At 40.0% G+C, this 16507-nt stretch overlaps 2 protein-coding genes across 6 annotated transcripts; one reads left to right on the top strand and one right to left on the bottom strand.

The window, feature by feature from the left end:
• Positions 1-245: 245 nt before the first annotated feature.
• Positions 246-14373, top strand: rbsn (rabenosyn, RAB effector). 5 transcript variants are annotated; one of them, XM_088332303.1, is made up of 13 exons: positions 257-344; positions 1277-1493; positions 1592-1842; positions 3793-3927; positions 6253-6353; positions 6430-6475; positions 6552-6713; positions 9376-9626; positions 10905-10975; positions 11048-11134; positions 11205-11307; positions 12019-12123; positions 12210-14373. In XM_088332303.1, the coding sequence occupies exons 3-13, from the start codon at positions 1671-1673 to the stop codon at positions 13221-13223; spliced, it is 2247 nt and encodes a 748-aa protein (XP_088188429.1). In that variant the 5' UTR covers positions 257-344; positions 1277-1493; positions 1592-1670; the 3' UTR covers positions 13224-14373. The 5 variants fall into 5 exon arrangements, with proteins under 5 accessions (XP_088188428.1, XP_088188429.1, XP_088188430.1 ...); XM_088332304.1 differs by having other exon boundaries at positions 1277-1521; XM_088332305.1 differs by having other exon boundaries at positions 272-344; positions 1425-1493.
• mrps25 (mitochondrial ribosomal protein S25) lies at positions 14321-15851 on the bottom strand. Its single transcript, XM_088332308.1, has 4 exons — positions 15610-15851; positions 15427-15533; positions 15158-15245; positions 14321-14817 (listed from the first exon to the last, which is right to left on the bottom strand). Exons 1-4 carry the CDS (start codon positions 15741-15743, stop codon positions 14628-14630), a joined length of 519 nt encoding a protein of 172 aa, XP_088188434.1. The 5' UTR covers positions 15744-15851; the 3' UTR covers positions 14321-14627.
• Between the last annotated feature and the right edge of the window lie 656 nt (positions 15852-16507).

Raw genomic sequence — 16507 nt, 5'->3', positions numbered from 1 at the left:
AATTGATTTTTTTAACAACAAATATGGTGAATACTTAAGTAAGTTCATTACTATAGTTTTATTCATTGGCGTCCATTTCCATTTTTCAACACTTTCAAAGTCATTATTATTCTACGTCATCACTCAATAACCCAAATTATAACAATCCAAGGGTGGCACAAAACTTGTCCCACGTCGGCTTCTCTAGTTGTAGTTCCTAGATCCTGCGGAGATGTCTGTCCCTTCTCACTATCCGTACGCACCTACTGATTTTTGCGTCACATGACCGCGCGGGCAGGCTGAGGGCTCGCCCTACAAGGCCAGGGTGATGTTGTGCAGCTGCCAAACACCGGCTGGCAAAAAATGTAAGTACCAAAGAATTTATACTTTTGAGTTGAGCTGTTTTTGTGTGCGAGGTGTTGTCTGTTATATTTGCAACGACGAGGAACCAAGGACAGGAGCTTTGCGCTAGCATCGCTTAGCCGATGTCGCTGCTGGCAATTTACACTGACGTTGCCAGCCACCCCCTGTCAACTCTTTCGCTTAACTTGGGTAATTTTGGGCGACTTTTGCTCTCCTTAGACGGAAATTTACGAAAAGGTATGCTTATGGTTTTTTTTATAAGGGTGACGCCCACAACGTATGTTCGCCACTTTTTCCAAATGCTTCCTTAGAAGTCTCAAATCATTCCCCTGAGAACGCAATGAAACCAGCTCGCTGGTGCCCAAAGAATCAACATAATGGTCTTTGATTGGAATACTTACTTTTTAGTATTTTTTTAATTGAAAATGCGTTGCAATCAACTCTCTGTTTCCATATACTAATTAAAAGCTGTGACCCACATCAGTTTGTCATCTCCACAAAGTCTTGGAAATGATCAAAGAGTTGCATTATCAAAATCTTGCACTTGAATGAATTTCTGACCTTAGAAGTTCTATTTATGTAATGAAGTCGCTGCTTGTCAAAAGACTGAAATGAACAAATTATTTAAACGGGCTCGCTCATTGAAAAAAGGGCGCAAGCATTTGCACGGTCACTGTAGTTGACAATTTCACTGCCATTATTTATAGCTTTTTGTTTAGGCACAGCACATTAAAATTAAATCTTATCCTACAAAAGGATGTTAAAAGACATTTCAAGCCTGCAATTATACCGGTAGCAACTTCTCTAACATCTAATACTTCAAGAAATGTACATTAATTTTCCTTAATGCATTTATTGAAAGTACGCATGGTTCACTACATGTAAAATATGCAATAATTTTTGGGCATTTTTTTACTCTGGTGTCTTCATACAGGCTGTGACTCGAGCACTTATTTTTTTCGGGAACAGAAAATACGTCAAATCTCCCAGCCTTTGTTTAGAAAATTCAAGATACAACCTGCATGGTGATTGGTGGGCTTTTCTCATGCTGGAACCCTCTGTGAAAATGATTATTTTGTAAGGGCTACTACACGCGCCACTTTGAGAAAGACGCTATTCGGTTCTGTCTGCAAAAGGGACAACAGATGCTTGTACGTATAGATACTTGTAGTCCAACAGGTAACACAATATGGACCAGTGCAAGTCAAAAGAAAGCAAACGCACACAATAAATCTGGTGTATTTTGCAGGCTGAAGGAGGAGCTAACATGGCCAGCCTCCCTCTGGACAGCGGCGTGACTCCGGCGTGGATGCAGCATTTCTTCTGTCATGGCCGCTAGCGGATATCCGAATCCTTTTGAGGAGGAAGCGGCTGGTGAGGTGAAAGAGGGCTTCCTCTGCCCTCTCTGTCTGAAGGACCTGCAATCGTTTTACCAACTCCAGGAGCATTACGAAGACGAGCATTCTGGGGAGGATTGGCACGTCAGGGGCCAACTGAAAAGTAGGATACCGTTCTGGTCAACATAGTGCTGGCATGCCTGACAGATGAACGACTCCGCGCTTCGGGCTTGCCCAATTTCTAGTACACCTTTATCAAGCTGTAATATTGCTAAATAGATGTATTCAGTAGAAGCCAATTGTTGATATATACTCTGCAAAATCACACTTTATTTTTTTCTACCACTGAACTCAAATTAGACTATGCTATTAATGCTTTGGGTGAGTCTGGCCACAAAGGACAGAGATTCTCTGAAATAATTTTGATCTACAATGTCAAAAGTTAAAAAAAAAACGTAGAATAGAATGCTTGATCTAGATTAACTTCACTCAAATAAAAGCATGAAGCTGTCCAGGATAAAAAGGCTTATTTAAACATTTTTAATTATTTATATCTCTCTCAAATATTTTTTTTACAATTTATTTTGACAAAGGCAATATATGTTACCAAAATTAATAGATGGTATACAAAATAAATATTGTCAGATAATTGTTGACAAAAAAAAAAATCTTTTTAGGAACCCTAAAAAATTGGACTGGAATGTACTTGTTTGTCCAAATTAAAATAAGCAAAAAAATACTCATGATTACTATTCCCAAGTCAGTCTTTATTCATCTTTCACAAATACATTGAGAATACAACTTTGTTAACGTTTTATGGTGATGACAAATTTGATCTAGTAGCCAATATGGCACAGGCAGAAGCTCCACAGCCCAACTAAGAATGTGTGCAGGGACCCGCCCTCGTCTACTGCTTACCCAATCAAATTTTGCTGGCGTTTTGTGTGTTTTTTGCAATGTTTTTTGGGGGTTTTCATCATAAGTACCGTATTTTCTGAACTATAAATTGCACCAGGTTATAAGGCGCACCCCCCAAAAATATTTTTTTGTCATACATTTTCCATACATAAGGCGCACCGGACTATAAGGCACTACAGTAGGAACGTCAACAAAACAGTCTTATGTATCAGTCAAACGTATTAACCCCTTAAAAATCCGACAGCTTACGAATAAGCAAATTCGTGTCTCAGACACATACGGACACGGTGTCTGTAGGATATCACCAATCACTCAAATGCGTTATTCCACATATCATTAGGAAGGTTTAACTCTTGGGATTCAAGAAATGGCAACCATTTCTTAGTTTCCATTTTCTTTTTCGCTGTGTGGACAGCAAAGGACTCCACTGGGGAGCCGAGGAGGCGCCAGCCTGCACAAGTTTGGGAACCATTGTCGTAGAGCAACCTAACATGTGATTCACATTAATCTTTTTCGGCCAATTGCAGGCTTTGTTTTGCCCCGCTGAAGCCTATGCGAGCCTTTAAATGCTAAAAAGGACCCGCCTCCGAATAACTTTAGCCAATAGTGATCGATTCAAATGATGATTGACACAATGGTTAGGAAATGAGACGCCGGTGTATATATATCCCAGCATACACCGCGGACAACTTCGCTTATGGGGGAAAATCTAGTCGGCGGCTGCTTGCCTTAGTTGCGAAACCTTGCAACTCAATATTGATTCATATATATATAAGGCGCACTGTATCATAAGGTGCATGGTCAGCTTTTGAAAAAATAAAGGCTTTTAGGTGCGCTTTAAGTGCGGAAAATGCAGTATATTTACCGTGAACGTGCATAGTTTACCGAGCTTCAATTTAAAGGATTTCTTTGTGACCAACTGCCAAAACGGGGTATGTTAGTACGACACCCTGACTGTAAACTGGTTAAAAGTGTGCCCTATATGCAGGGTACTGGTTTGAACCTTGGCTTGTGTCAGTGATGCTTCGTCTTCACATGTACCTTGGTTTAACCATATGACTTTGGAATGTCCCAGAGAAATGTTTAATGGTTACATTTTATCTTTGAGTCGTATATGACTCGCGAGCCATAAGTTCCCGACCTCTGGTTTAAGTGAACCTATCAAGTCAGATTAACTGGTGTCTGGAATTTTTAGGTTTGGTCCAGAAAGCAAAGAAAGCTAAAGACAAGCTGCTGAAGCGGGATGGTGACGAAAGAGGGGACGCTGGCGCTTATGAGTCCTTCTACTACGGTGGAGTGGACCCGTACATGTGGGAGCCCCAAGAGCTGGGTGAGATTTCACCAACATAACATGGACCTTTTTTCTAGTTTACTATTCCGTCACAGTCAGCAAAACTATAGTTGTATTAAGACAGTTTAAAAGGTCCTAGATGTTTTGATGAATTTATCCTTTTAGGTAAATAGACTTTTAAAAGATTAAATATTAAAAAAATTTAGGGCCACAACTAACGTTTTTTTTTCTAATTAATCGATGAATAGGTCGATTATTCTTTCGATGAATCTGATTTTTAATAAAGGCATTTATGATTTCCTTCTTTATTCAAATATTAAAGATTTGGAAAAATAGTGATAGTGAAGTCTTTGACAAATAACAATAAACAAATATACATACAAATGTATTGGCTGGCAACCAGTTCAGGGTGTCCCCTGCCCACTGCCCGATGATTGCTGGGATGGGCTCCAGCACCCCCGCGACCTTACTGAGGATAAGCGGTGCAGTTAATGAGATGAGATGAGACATACAAATGTATGCTATACACCTGCAAATGTGTAAGATACGCTTTCCCTACCGCCTTATCCAAAGATCATATTACATTTGGACTTATCACACAAAACAAAAATGAATGAAGTGCCATGAATCAAATTTTTATGTGTAGCAAAATTTTTATCTGGCAAAAATCTAATATATGTAAACCCAGTTTTAAAACAGTTTTTAACGAATTTGGTGTTTTGGTTTATTTTGGAATATGATGAAAATTCCCTATGTCCAAATAATTTACAATATGCTTAAAAGGCTGCCCCTTGTGTTCACATAAATATTTTCATCATTATTGTTTTTCTTTTTACTTAAATCTTTTATTATTTATTTTCATATTTTTTCTCTGTATCTCTGCAGCACTTTCTGTTCCCTTGCTAATTTTGTAGTATTTGCCTGTTTCAAGCCAATTATGTTTGTAATGATGCAATGTTAAAAAAAATGGTAAAAAAAGTAAGATACTTTTAGAGAAACGTGTTCAAGGCTGGACCAAAGTGGTACTACAACTTCACAACGAAATCCAATTCACTTATTTGCATTGAATAACGTTCTAAGTGGCTCATGATTTGCGCAACACAATGGAACGACGAGGTGATTAGTTTCTGACGCTTTACATAATCAATTTTGATCGTTTAGCAATTTGTTGTTGCAGCCCAATATTTTTGTTTGCACCACATTAAATTGAAATAAATTGTTTCTATGGTATCTTCTTTAAAACTGATAGCTCAATTTGAGGATCACAAGCACCCACTGCCCCCATATTCTCTCCCTCCACTTGGTCCTGGAAAAATCAGATAAATAAATATGTGTTTATATCCCTCTTATCAGTCATTTTGAGTAATTAAGATTTCAGTCTGGGCAAAACATTCAGATATCAATAATAACAAGTTTGAATCATGTTTAATACTAAGTTAATATTTACAGTTCGTCACTTAAATAGTAGTGATGTATGCAATGAAATATCAGGGGTGTAAATAATTCTCTGATTAATATATAATTATGTATATAAAATGATATACTGTAAATGTATTATATATATTTGAAGAGTGTTTAACATAAAATGTTCTGTGTTACTTTGTCTATGATTGTGCGTATGCAACTAGTGAAAAATGTGAAATAATAAGGACAATAAAGTGCTTATTCATTTTTATATAACTCATTTCATGTCAGACGTTCTTTCCAGTTTTTGGACTGAGGTGAAGTTAAGGGAGATCCAAAGCGTTACTTTTGCGCTTTTATTATGAATTACACTCAAATTTAGCGGATCATTTTCTGAATCAGTCATGTGGTACACTCTCTTCGCTGGGGTTCAAACGTCACTGCTTACCCCATCAACACACACTATGACTCGCAGTTCATGAACCACTCATCTAAAATACTTGGCGCATGTTTCAGGGATTTGAACCGAGAAGCACATCACTACCAAATAGCATGTACTGTAAATATCAATCAGCAGAGAGTGGATCCAATTAGCCTTAATACATTTCATTGTTTTTTTTGTGTACATTTTCAAAATGTCAAATTTTGATGAATCCAGTTGTCATTAGTGTGTTCTGTTGGATTAATCCATTCCTTCCTCCTTCTGTGTGTAACTGCTCAGCCTGTTTCTGCTTGCCCGACTGAGAATAAGAAAAAAAAAATCATCTGGCCTCATCCGTTATCTGTAAAGTTGTAGAAGTTGTAAAGTTTGTTTATCAATCTTATCTTGCAACTAATCATATTCCCTTGAGACTGCCAGTTATAATGTCAGGGACAAAATAAACCCTGATCTGGTATTCTAAACTGGTAGATGGCCCATACCTTGTAAAAAATTGAAACGTTAATCAGCGTTTCCTGCAGGAGCAACGCGGAGTCACTTGGATTTCTTCAAAAAGCAGCGCGCTGCAAGAATCGATCACTATGTCATCGAGGTCAACAAACTCATTATTAGGCTAGAAAAGGTAAGATTGACTCGCTGTATAAACCTTCCTGGTCTTCTCTCAGTTATTAGAACTTAAATATAAAATGTCTCCTCAGCTGACATCCTTCGATAGGACCAACTCCGACGCAGGCAAAATCCGAGGTTGGTAAATGGCGAAGACCTTGTCTTGCTTTGGAAACATCTGCAGCTGCGTCTTTTAACTTTCTTCCTTTTACAGCTATCGAAAAGTCAGTGGTGTCCTGGGTCAACGACTCTGATGTTCCCTTTTGTCCCGACTGCGGAAGCAAGTTTAACATTCGGAACCGGCGGCACCATTGTCGTCTGTGTGGTTCCATCATGTGCAGGAAATGCGTGGACTTTGTCCCTTTGCCTCTCGCTCGTATGTATTGATTCTAATGTCCTACCTCGTTTCCGCCGCTCACTTGATCAAGTTTAATGATTTACATGTTTGTTGCTCATTCTGAGAGTTCTTTCTCAGTGTCTTGAAAGGCGGCTTTAGGCTAAGTTTACACTGCAGAGCGTAATGCACAATTACAATTTTTTGATGAAATGTGATGTTTTTCTTGATCGTTCAAAATTCCAACTAAATGTGACCTGTATGCGACCTTATTTCCTGTGTGACCGCCACAAAAGTGTCCCGCTTGCGAAAAAGAGGATACGTGATGTCACATGCGATGCGCTCATGTTTGTGGAAGTACTCCTGGATGTCAACATAGGAGCATTGCCCCCCCAAAAAAATGAATGAATGAATTAATTGACATTTTACTACAGTTAACAGTCAAGGTGTCACACCCTAAACCAATTCTAAAGAATCCTTTATATAGGAGCTCAATAAATAATCCGTGTTCACTGTTGAGACTCCTTATGATGAAATCCACATAACAAACTGTAAATACGACAAAACCCAAGAAGAGCACTGATAGGTTGGTCGTTTTGGTTGTAACATTTCTCAGAATTCACTGTGTGCATATAACTTGTTTTCATATTCCTAAGTATAAAAACAATCTTACACACACACACACATGAAGTAACGTTTCAATAATCAGTCTAATTGCATCTCTTGTACGTTTATCAGTCTTGTACTCTTTTATTTTGAAGTCGCATTTCCGGTGTATTTCTGTTTCCTGTGTGAATGACGTTAACTAGACACACGGGGGCGTGCAGAGTGGCCGGAACCCAGCCGGGGCGAGTGTGGTGGCCCATCGGCCACCGGACAATGCTAATAAATTTTATTTACCTTAATGCTTGTTTTTATTTGTTTAATTCTGCCAACATAGAGTTTATATACGTTTTAACTTTATCAAGCACCAAGAGCATTTCGATTGGGTGAGTGGTAGGGATGGGTGGAGCTTTGCAAAGAGCGCAAGCACTCCCTCCTGTCTCTCGCACTGTGCCGTCTACGCTGAAATTAAATGCAGTACGTCAGGATCCTAGTTTTCAGAATTTTGTTACGTATTTACGAAATAACTACTTGCACCTTGTTTTGAAACCATTATTTAAAAAATGACATTCAAAATGAGCCTCAACCATTTCAAGTAATTGCTGGAGTGAGACAAGTTTAAAGAGGTATATTTGTTGACATTTGGAACCCAGGCTCTGGTATTATTCTTATTTTATGAATTTGATAAAATCATCAAATCTCACACAGCGAAATAGAATGTGCCGGAGAATAACTGTCTGGAGAGTGGGTTTAGAGGTTTTGTTGAATTTTGTCTCAAAATATATTGTCTCTATCCCAATACAAAATCTAAATATTTTGCTCTTATGGCTCTTGAGTCAAAAAGGTTCCTGACCCCTGCACTAGATACTATTGCTTTAAGAATGAACTCAAGCGACATGTTGGGCATCCAGTTGTATGCGATGCGATGTTGACTGTTCCGGATCGACTAGAACCTGTGTCAAACTCATGGCACGCTGAACAAATTGTGGCTTGCCACATCATTTTATGTGCCCAGCAAGACAATACTGAGAGAACCACAAGAGAAAAATGAGCCACAATGACCTACAGTTTTAAATATGTTTACTAGATGTTGCCAATGCCAGGCGCCACTCGTAAAGCGCCCACTGTTGCTGTATTTGGTGACTACCATTAATAAACCAGAAAACATTGAGAAAACCTATTCGGGTATTATTTTACATAAAATAAAAATCAAGGACGCGCTGTTTAAGGCAATACAAAAAATACAAAATTTTAAAAAATAGTACCGAGGTGTCTTTGCAGAAGTTTTAAGATGCTATAACTTTTTCTCCATATAATAGATATGAACTTCTAACAGTGAAGTTTCCATATTCAACATAAAACATTAAATATTATCATGAAAAAATAAAAAGTAGATAGACTGGAATCTTCTATATCACTTTTTCAAATTGGCCTGTGCTATTTTTGTCACTTTCCGGGCCGCATGAGTTTCACAAAAAGATATAAACTGGACTGTAAATAAATTCAAATGTTGTTTTGCCACTGTATTTTTACAAATGCAAAATTGATAAACACTACAAGAGATTAAATCTTGGTGAAAAAAAACAATAATTGTTTTATAATCAAATCTACATCCCCGAATCATAATTTAAGTGTGAGCCTTCAAAAAAAAAAAAAACCCTGAGCCATCCAGCTAATAGACTTTATGCCATTTAGTAGTCCGGCTCCGTGAGAATGCTTTTTCTACCATGTGGACTTGAGCTAAAAAATGTTTGACACCCCTGGACTAGAAATAAAAATATTTCCTTGACTCTTTTTTTGTTGATAAAACTTTACGGAGTCTTTAAAAGGTTACTGAACATTTTTTGAATCAAACAATGTCAAATCTCTCCTTCAGCCAAACCCTGACCTTTGTCCCTACCCCCAAAAAGGACCATTAAAAATTGAGCTTATCAAAAACAGTTCCTTTCTATGCTAAACAAAAAAAAACATTCGCAGTCTCATATTCAGTATAGCAAACTTCTTAGTTTCTTACTTTTTATGCCCATGTAAATTTTGAAATGGGGCTATCTGTAAATTTCATTAGGTGGTGAATGACTTTTAAATGCTTTTGCCTTGGCAGAAAAGCTAATCAACGGGACACGCGAGGCTCTGAGTGTCCCCGGCGTAGGCCGCAGTCAGTGGTCTGGTACCAGTGGTGGGATTGGCTCCAGGAGAGGCAGCTTGAGCAGCCTAAGTAGCGTAACATCCATCTTGGACGATAAGGACGATGAGAAGATTCGCTGTTGTCACCACTGTATGGACCAGCTGCTGAAAAGGCAGCACAAGTTGGAGGAGAAAGACCTTGTACCCGATATAGTCAAGCTTTACCAGGTTAGTCCAAACGTGGCTCCTGAAACCTTCATCACAATTGAAGCTGAGAAGGTCTTTATGGGCCTTTGACCACATTTTACCTCCTTGTCATTTGTCAGGGATGTACATCATCAGTCAGTCCCTTCTTATTTTTCCAATGGAAATCAAACTGTGATCCTCAGTGCTGTTATTTTAACCACGCTTCTGTCATTGCATTGTTGCTACTATTTTGGGATGGACACCCGGAATGCAATACTTCCGCTTCCACCTCCCAAACAACTTTCTGGCATCAATTAGAATTACAAATTTCTTTGTCGTCATTGTTAACAGTGTTGTGAACATTGTTTACAATGAGATTGGACATGGTATTCCAGGGTAAACACAGAAGAGAGAGCAGTTTTTGAGAACAAATCACGGCATTTGGATGGACCAATAGCTAAGATTTCGGTCTTTTCAAAGTTAAGACGCAAAAAGTTGAGCGACAATCATTCTTTTATCTCAGTGAGGCATGCCTCCAAATTTCCCGTTTATTGTGGCAAATTCCTCCGTAGGAAGACATAGAAGAGTGTCATCCGCGTAGCAATGGAAACTGAATAATGTCATCCAATACAGTAGGTACCCTGAAAGGGGTCAGTCTTCTAACAGTAGCTAAAACTACAGTTGTCACTGTATTTTGTGTTAGCATGACACTGTTTGCATATGGTGTTGCTTTTGTTTTTGTTCGCAGTTGATGCATAAGCTGAAATGCATTGACGCATTTTTATAATAAGATGATGTTGGTCCTGGTGCATTTTGTTTTTATTGTTATGTACTTATTACTATCTGATCTATTTCAAGAATCAAAATTTGGACTTTGAACTGGAATGCATCGAAGGTTGAGAAGTTTGCTTGATAAATCTTATTAGTAAAGTTCTACAGCCACACTGCTCCTAAAGCCTAACTCATGGGCTCCTGAGTCAACTCACGTCCAGCCTCAACCTTAGTCTAATTAAACCTTACTTTACTTCTTATGCACAAAATTGTTTGTGTTGATTTTCATTCAGCGTTTATGGTTAGTGTTGACAATATATTCACAATAAATTGACCTACTATTTGGTGCTTAGGCCAGACTTTGCAAAATTGAATGTTATTTGTATAGAACCTTGTTTGAACAATCTTATCACCATGGTTATTTAAAAGTACATCCCAAAGTAAATAGAGTTGGGTAATTGTATTTGGTGCTTGTCAAGAGGGCGCTGCAGAAATTAATTTGGAAGCTGCCATCTTTTGGGTTGACCTATTCTGCCGTCTCCCTGCTAGAGGCTGAGGACATGCATGGAGAAGGTGGAGGAAAAGGCCCCAGAATACATACGAATGGCTGAGTCACTCAAGTAAGTCCTGTTTAAGCAAGCACCCTCTTTTAAGCTACGTCATTGTGATTTGAGGCCACCTTGTTTTCGTAGTGCCGGCGAGACCACTTACAGTCTGGAGACAGCGGGGGGACTCCGACTGGAAGTGCAGAAATACTATGAATTAATTGACGCGCTGAGGTCACTTTTTTTTTCTTTTAAGCGCGCCATTTGATTTTTTTTAATGCATGCTACCAACTCCCTTTTTTAGCAAGAAGATTCTGACTTTGGGTGCCAAAGAGCAGCCGCCGCCGCATCCCAAGGTTCTGCAGTTGCAGAGGATGGTGCGCTATACAGCCACACTGTTTGTCCAGGTGAGGCCAGTCTCTTAAACATTGCACTGTCCCCCCAAAAATAAAAGGAAAATAATTATAGCTGTTATGAGAATGTCCCTAAACCCTTGTTTTCTTTGTGCCATTTGTGGTTATTGCTGAGTCTTCAAAAAAATAGTATATGTAAAATCCAAATGGTTAAATTTAATTAAAGTTATATCCCTTTTGCTGTTGGCCAATGAGTCAAAAGAAGTAAAAGAAACAAACGTTGTTTTTTGAATAAACTATTGTAAAAAGTGTCAGGGCAGTTGGGTGGACGGGACCAAATTAGACCCTGGCTTTTTTCTATCAACCCTTTTTTATCTTTGTTATTCCAATTGTATGATGAAGTTGGTGGATTTTGAATTCATTGTAACTTTGCATCTGGATGAAAAGAGAAAAAATAAATGTTAAATTGTACTTTCTTGGGTTATTGATCATTTAAAAAGAAATCTTCAAAACGAACGTATGATTTATTTGCCTTCTTTGTTCTGAAAAAAAATCTTTACTGCTTTGTATTAATCAAGTGATTTTGTACTGATACAAATGATGGGTATCTGTACCCATCTCTAAAGGATGCAATTTTGTTAATAAGGTGAAACACTTGTTTGAAAGTTATCTTATGAACAACAGTTTGAGAACCACTACTTTTTCCATATCCATGAACATGGCAATGTCCTGATAATTAAACCATATTTGTCGTTTTCCTCAAAGGAAAAACTGCTCGGGCTTATGTCCTTACCAACCAAGGAGAAATATGAAGAGCTGAAAGAAAAGCGGAAACAGGAACAAGAGAGGAAACTCCAACAAGAAAGACTGGTCAGAGGCCAGAACCATACTTGTTATTAAAAAGAACGGTGGACGTTGGTGTTTAGTCGTCATTTTTTTTTTTTTTTGCTCCACAGGCAGCCCAAGAGGTCCTAAAAAGGCGACAGGAATCAGAGAGGAGCCGGCCACATTCTGGCCTCAATGGAGAGCCTCTGCATGCCCCCAGGGCACCAAGAGTGAGCAAAGCTGGGGGCTGGTTGCCTTCCTCTGACCCTTATCATGCACTGCAAGACCAGGACCAAGACCCCCTCCTTCAGCAGATCGACAACATAAAATCATTCCTGCGACAGGCAAGACAAGCCCACAGAATGGACGAAGTGAACATGTTGGAGGAAAATTTGCGCCAGTTGCAAGACGAGTATGACCAACAGCAGACTAGTCTGGCCATGGCGCTCTCGCAGAAACTGGCTGATGAGGAGAACTTGCAGCATTGGGGTGATCTGCGCTTCCTCGAAGCCAGGGAAGTGGAGAAGGATAGCGATAACAAAAGTACAGGAGACGCTCCTGCCTCAGAGGCCACATTGGAGCTCGTCATGGACTCTGATGGTGGCGCTCTTACCAAGGAAGGTGAGGAGTCCCCACCTAGGCTCAGAAGTTTGGGTGGGCAGCTTACACCTCCAAGTGTAGAAAATCCAATCGAAACCCATCACCAAGAGCTCGCCACTCCTATTGAAGAAGATCCATCCAATCCTTTCTGTGAGGACATCAAGAGGGAGCGCAGGAAAGAGGTCAACGGCAAAAGAGATTGCAATCCTTTTGATGAGGAAGAAGATGATGTGAAGGCCGAGTGTGTTCCTGGAAACCCCTTTGAGGAGGATGAGGAAGGTGATCTCAATGCAGACGGCGGTAACCCTTTTGCAGATGATTCCAACTTAGGCGCCTCCACCAATCCATTTGACTGCGACGATGACGACGTCAACGACAACGTGGACTTGATTGAGGAAGAGTTGCTACTGCAGCAGATTGACAACATCAGGGCCTACATCTTCGACGCCAAGCTCAGCGGTCGAGCGGATGAAGTGGAGCTGCTGTCACAGAACTTAAGAGAGCTGCAACACACCCTGAAAGAGCAGAAGGCGCACAAGCGCTAAAGCCACGCAACTGCTGGTGTGGGCCGTTTATTGCAAACACTTTTGATATATTACTAAGCGCCGAGCGATTTGTACGTTCCATGTCCTCATGAGGTGTGCTGGGGGAGGACTCCTACACATAAAAGATTTAGTCCAGCCCCATATGTGAACTTTGTGCTCCTATAAGTTTGGAAGCAGCAGTGATACCAGTCAGTATTCGCTTTGAGTACACGCTGATATTAGTTGTTCTTTTCATGCATTATTACTTTTAACTGATTAACAAATTTGGCAGCCAAGGTTTTTCTTTGAAGGGTAAAAGGTTCGTCCCAGAAATTAGCAGCTTATGTTGTCTTTGGATATCTTGCTCTTTAAGGTCTGGGGCTTGTATTGGAAGCCAGGTTTTTGTTGTCTTCAAGGGTCATTCTACACTGTTTTCATTCCCCAATGCATCTGGCCCCTATTACTAAAGATTCCTAGAGTAGAGTGACTCCAATTGGCCAAATTATGTCACTGACATAGGTCTGTTTATTATGAACTGGTGGAAAAAACGTGTGTCAGTTTTAACCCATGTGCATATTTAAAAAGAGTACCGAAAATATCTTGGAAAAATGTTCAGAATTTAACTTGAGTTGGGATTCGAAAAAACAGTACTCATCCTTCGAACAACTCTCATGTTGGTTCTTTGACAGTGGACTGGTGCAAATTAGCCATTTGTTGCTATGTGCGGAAGCTGTGCTACTTGTGGTAATTTTTGGTGCAGTTGTCACTAGATATGTCATGCAAATCAAAAAGTGAATGCATGAATGGATCAGTTTGGTGGCAAACAAGTGATGCCATGGAGATGGATACCCAACAGTTAGGCAAAGGAGCCAGTTACTAATCAAGTGTCTATTCATATACCACTTGAACAGCAATTTAACAAAGTAGTCTAAGCACTTGACCAGATATCTGGACGTTGTAATTTTTTTTTCTCTTTCACAAAAAAAAAAAAAAAACTTAGGTGCCTCACTTCTGCCTTGGCACTTGAAGACATGTCCTTGGTGGATTAAATCATGTGAAATCTGTTTTAACTGAATTAATTTTCCGTGACTCATTTTGAGCTATATAAATCAAATGCATTATTTGTTACACTTTATTGACATCTCAGCACAAGTAAACAAGATCAAATATGCCTCTTGTGTGTCAACTTTTTTTCTGTTGTATCAAATGATGGGTGTCATATATGTAAAGTCCAACCAGCTATGCCACTGCTGTGACACCCAGCATTCCACTACCGAAAAGTTGAATGAGATTTGAAGCTTGGATTCACAATCCCACAGTCCAGGATGTACCACAGTCATCATGTGATGTGCCATCTTTGTGTATTGTCCAACTTTGTCCACTAACGCCACATCCAGCGTTTCTCAATAAGGATATGTCCAGTTTTTACTCCTGCTGTGCTTTCATCTGGGCACGGTACTTGCCCGTCATCTCTCGGGGCAGTGGCGTGGTGCCGGGGCAGGGGACCTGACCGTCCACTTGACAGATGCACTCTCGCAAGCAGTACTTTGGGGGACCGAAGTTGGCCGGGTTGGAAGCCTGCATCCTAACTTTCGCTTCCCCCTCCAACACTGTCCTAAATGCAAAAAAAAAAAAGTTTAGCGCTCGTCAGTCATCAGCACGATCACGTAGCAAAATTTAAATGGTTGTAGCGAGCAGAGACGGGAGTCGTAGGCGGAGTGTCAAACAAAGGTGCCAACGAAAGCTGCTTTAATGACATTTAAACTTGCAATAACAAAACAAAACAAGAGAGCGGCTCGAGCCGGCCGAATTAAGAGTCCCCCTAGGAACTCGCTAACTAAACAATGGTTCCGTGGGTGAATTATGTAAAACCCACTACATGGTCACATATTATTGTTAAAATTAACTACAGCTTCTATATGAACTGATGCTGGTTTTGCCTCCACACTACTTACTGGGATTTTCCCAAAATGGTCCTGATGTGTTGTGCTATGTCTTTGTGATCTTTGCCTTCCACGTCCACTAGCACCTGTTCGCCGTCTTCTGCAGAAAATGAAAACAACAAGGTAAGTCATCTTTTTGTAACAATGTGTACGTTTACGAACGTTCCTTAATCTTTGTATGTATTAAAAGCAGTGTATGAATAAATTCGTAGACGATTTGGGGGCTACACCCTTCGGTGAAGAAAATGCTGAAATGCACGTGCAGTTTTCAGGCAACCAACCTAGATAAAACTTCAAGAAAGGCGACGGCGTCATGTTCTTGAACATCATGATTTGCACCCAGGGATTTTTGTATTGAATCTGCGGAATGTTGAAGAAAACAAATTTCCTGCGGAGCAAAACAATAAAGAATGACAATCAAGTGCAAGGAAATGAACTACATGGAGCAGTTACGCGATGCTGACCTTGCTCCGTCGCTGAGTTCTCCACTCGTGTTGTAATTCACTGTCATGACTTTTACTCGATTTTTAAAGATTATGTCACCTTTCTGTAGATACTGTAGTGTTCTTCTTATAGGGAATCTACCTTTCATGGGCATGATGACACCGTATCTAGCAGCCAAAGACCATTCAAATGTATACACAAGCGTCTTACCGTATTCAGCGCGTTTTGATGACGTTCCCTGCGCGTCCAGTGAGATTTTTTTTTTGCTACTGGCCAGGTTTGTAATCCTTGCGCATGCGCAGAGGGTCAGTGGACGCGTTTAATGTCAGCCCTTCACCAGAACATTAATTAAACTCAACACGATTACATTTCATCACATAAAACGTATTTTCCGCGACAATATTTGTCTTTTTCTATCATTGGTGGCAGCGATTGGATAATGTAGAATGTAGTTTTAACGGGGTTCTGGATCACACCATTTTGATGCAATATTCCCAGAGAACACGTACGGTGTAGCGAGCAGAGACGGGAGTCGTAGGCAGAGTGTCAAACAAAGGTGCCAACGAAAGCTGCTTTAATGACATTTAAACTTGCAATCACAAAACAAACACGAGAGTGGCTCGAGCCGGCCGAATTAAGAGTCCCCCTAGGAACTCGCTAACTAAACAATGGTTTCTTGGGTGAATTATGTAAAACCCACTACACAGGTTTCTTTTTGGAGAGCGCCAAAATCTGCACTCGTTTATTTAATACATTGAACTCCAATCTCCTAAATCCCGCACACAACCACACTCTCGCGACATTCGTCGCCCCGCTGCCACCATTCATTCTCACCCCACATTCTGCGCCTACACTAGTTCATTCTAAAGGCCACTAGAGGGCAACCTGCCCCCGCATTTCTCATGTACTATAGCAGGG

Source organism: Urocampus carinirostris, chromosome 3, assembly GCF_059441175.1.
Source record: "Urocampus carinirostris isolate Australia breed hairy pipefish chromosome 3, RoL_Ucar_1.0, whole genome shotgun sequence".
Taxonomy (NCBI): domain Eukaryota; kingdom Metazoa; phylum Chordata; class Actinopteri; order Syngnathiformes; family Syngnathidae; genus Urocampus; species Urocampus carinirostris.
This window is presented reverse-complemented; position numbering and strand designations above follow the sequence as displayed.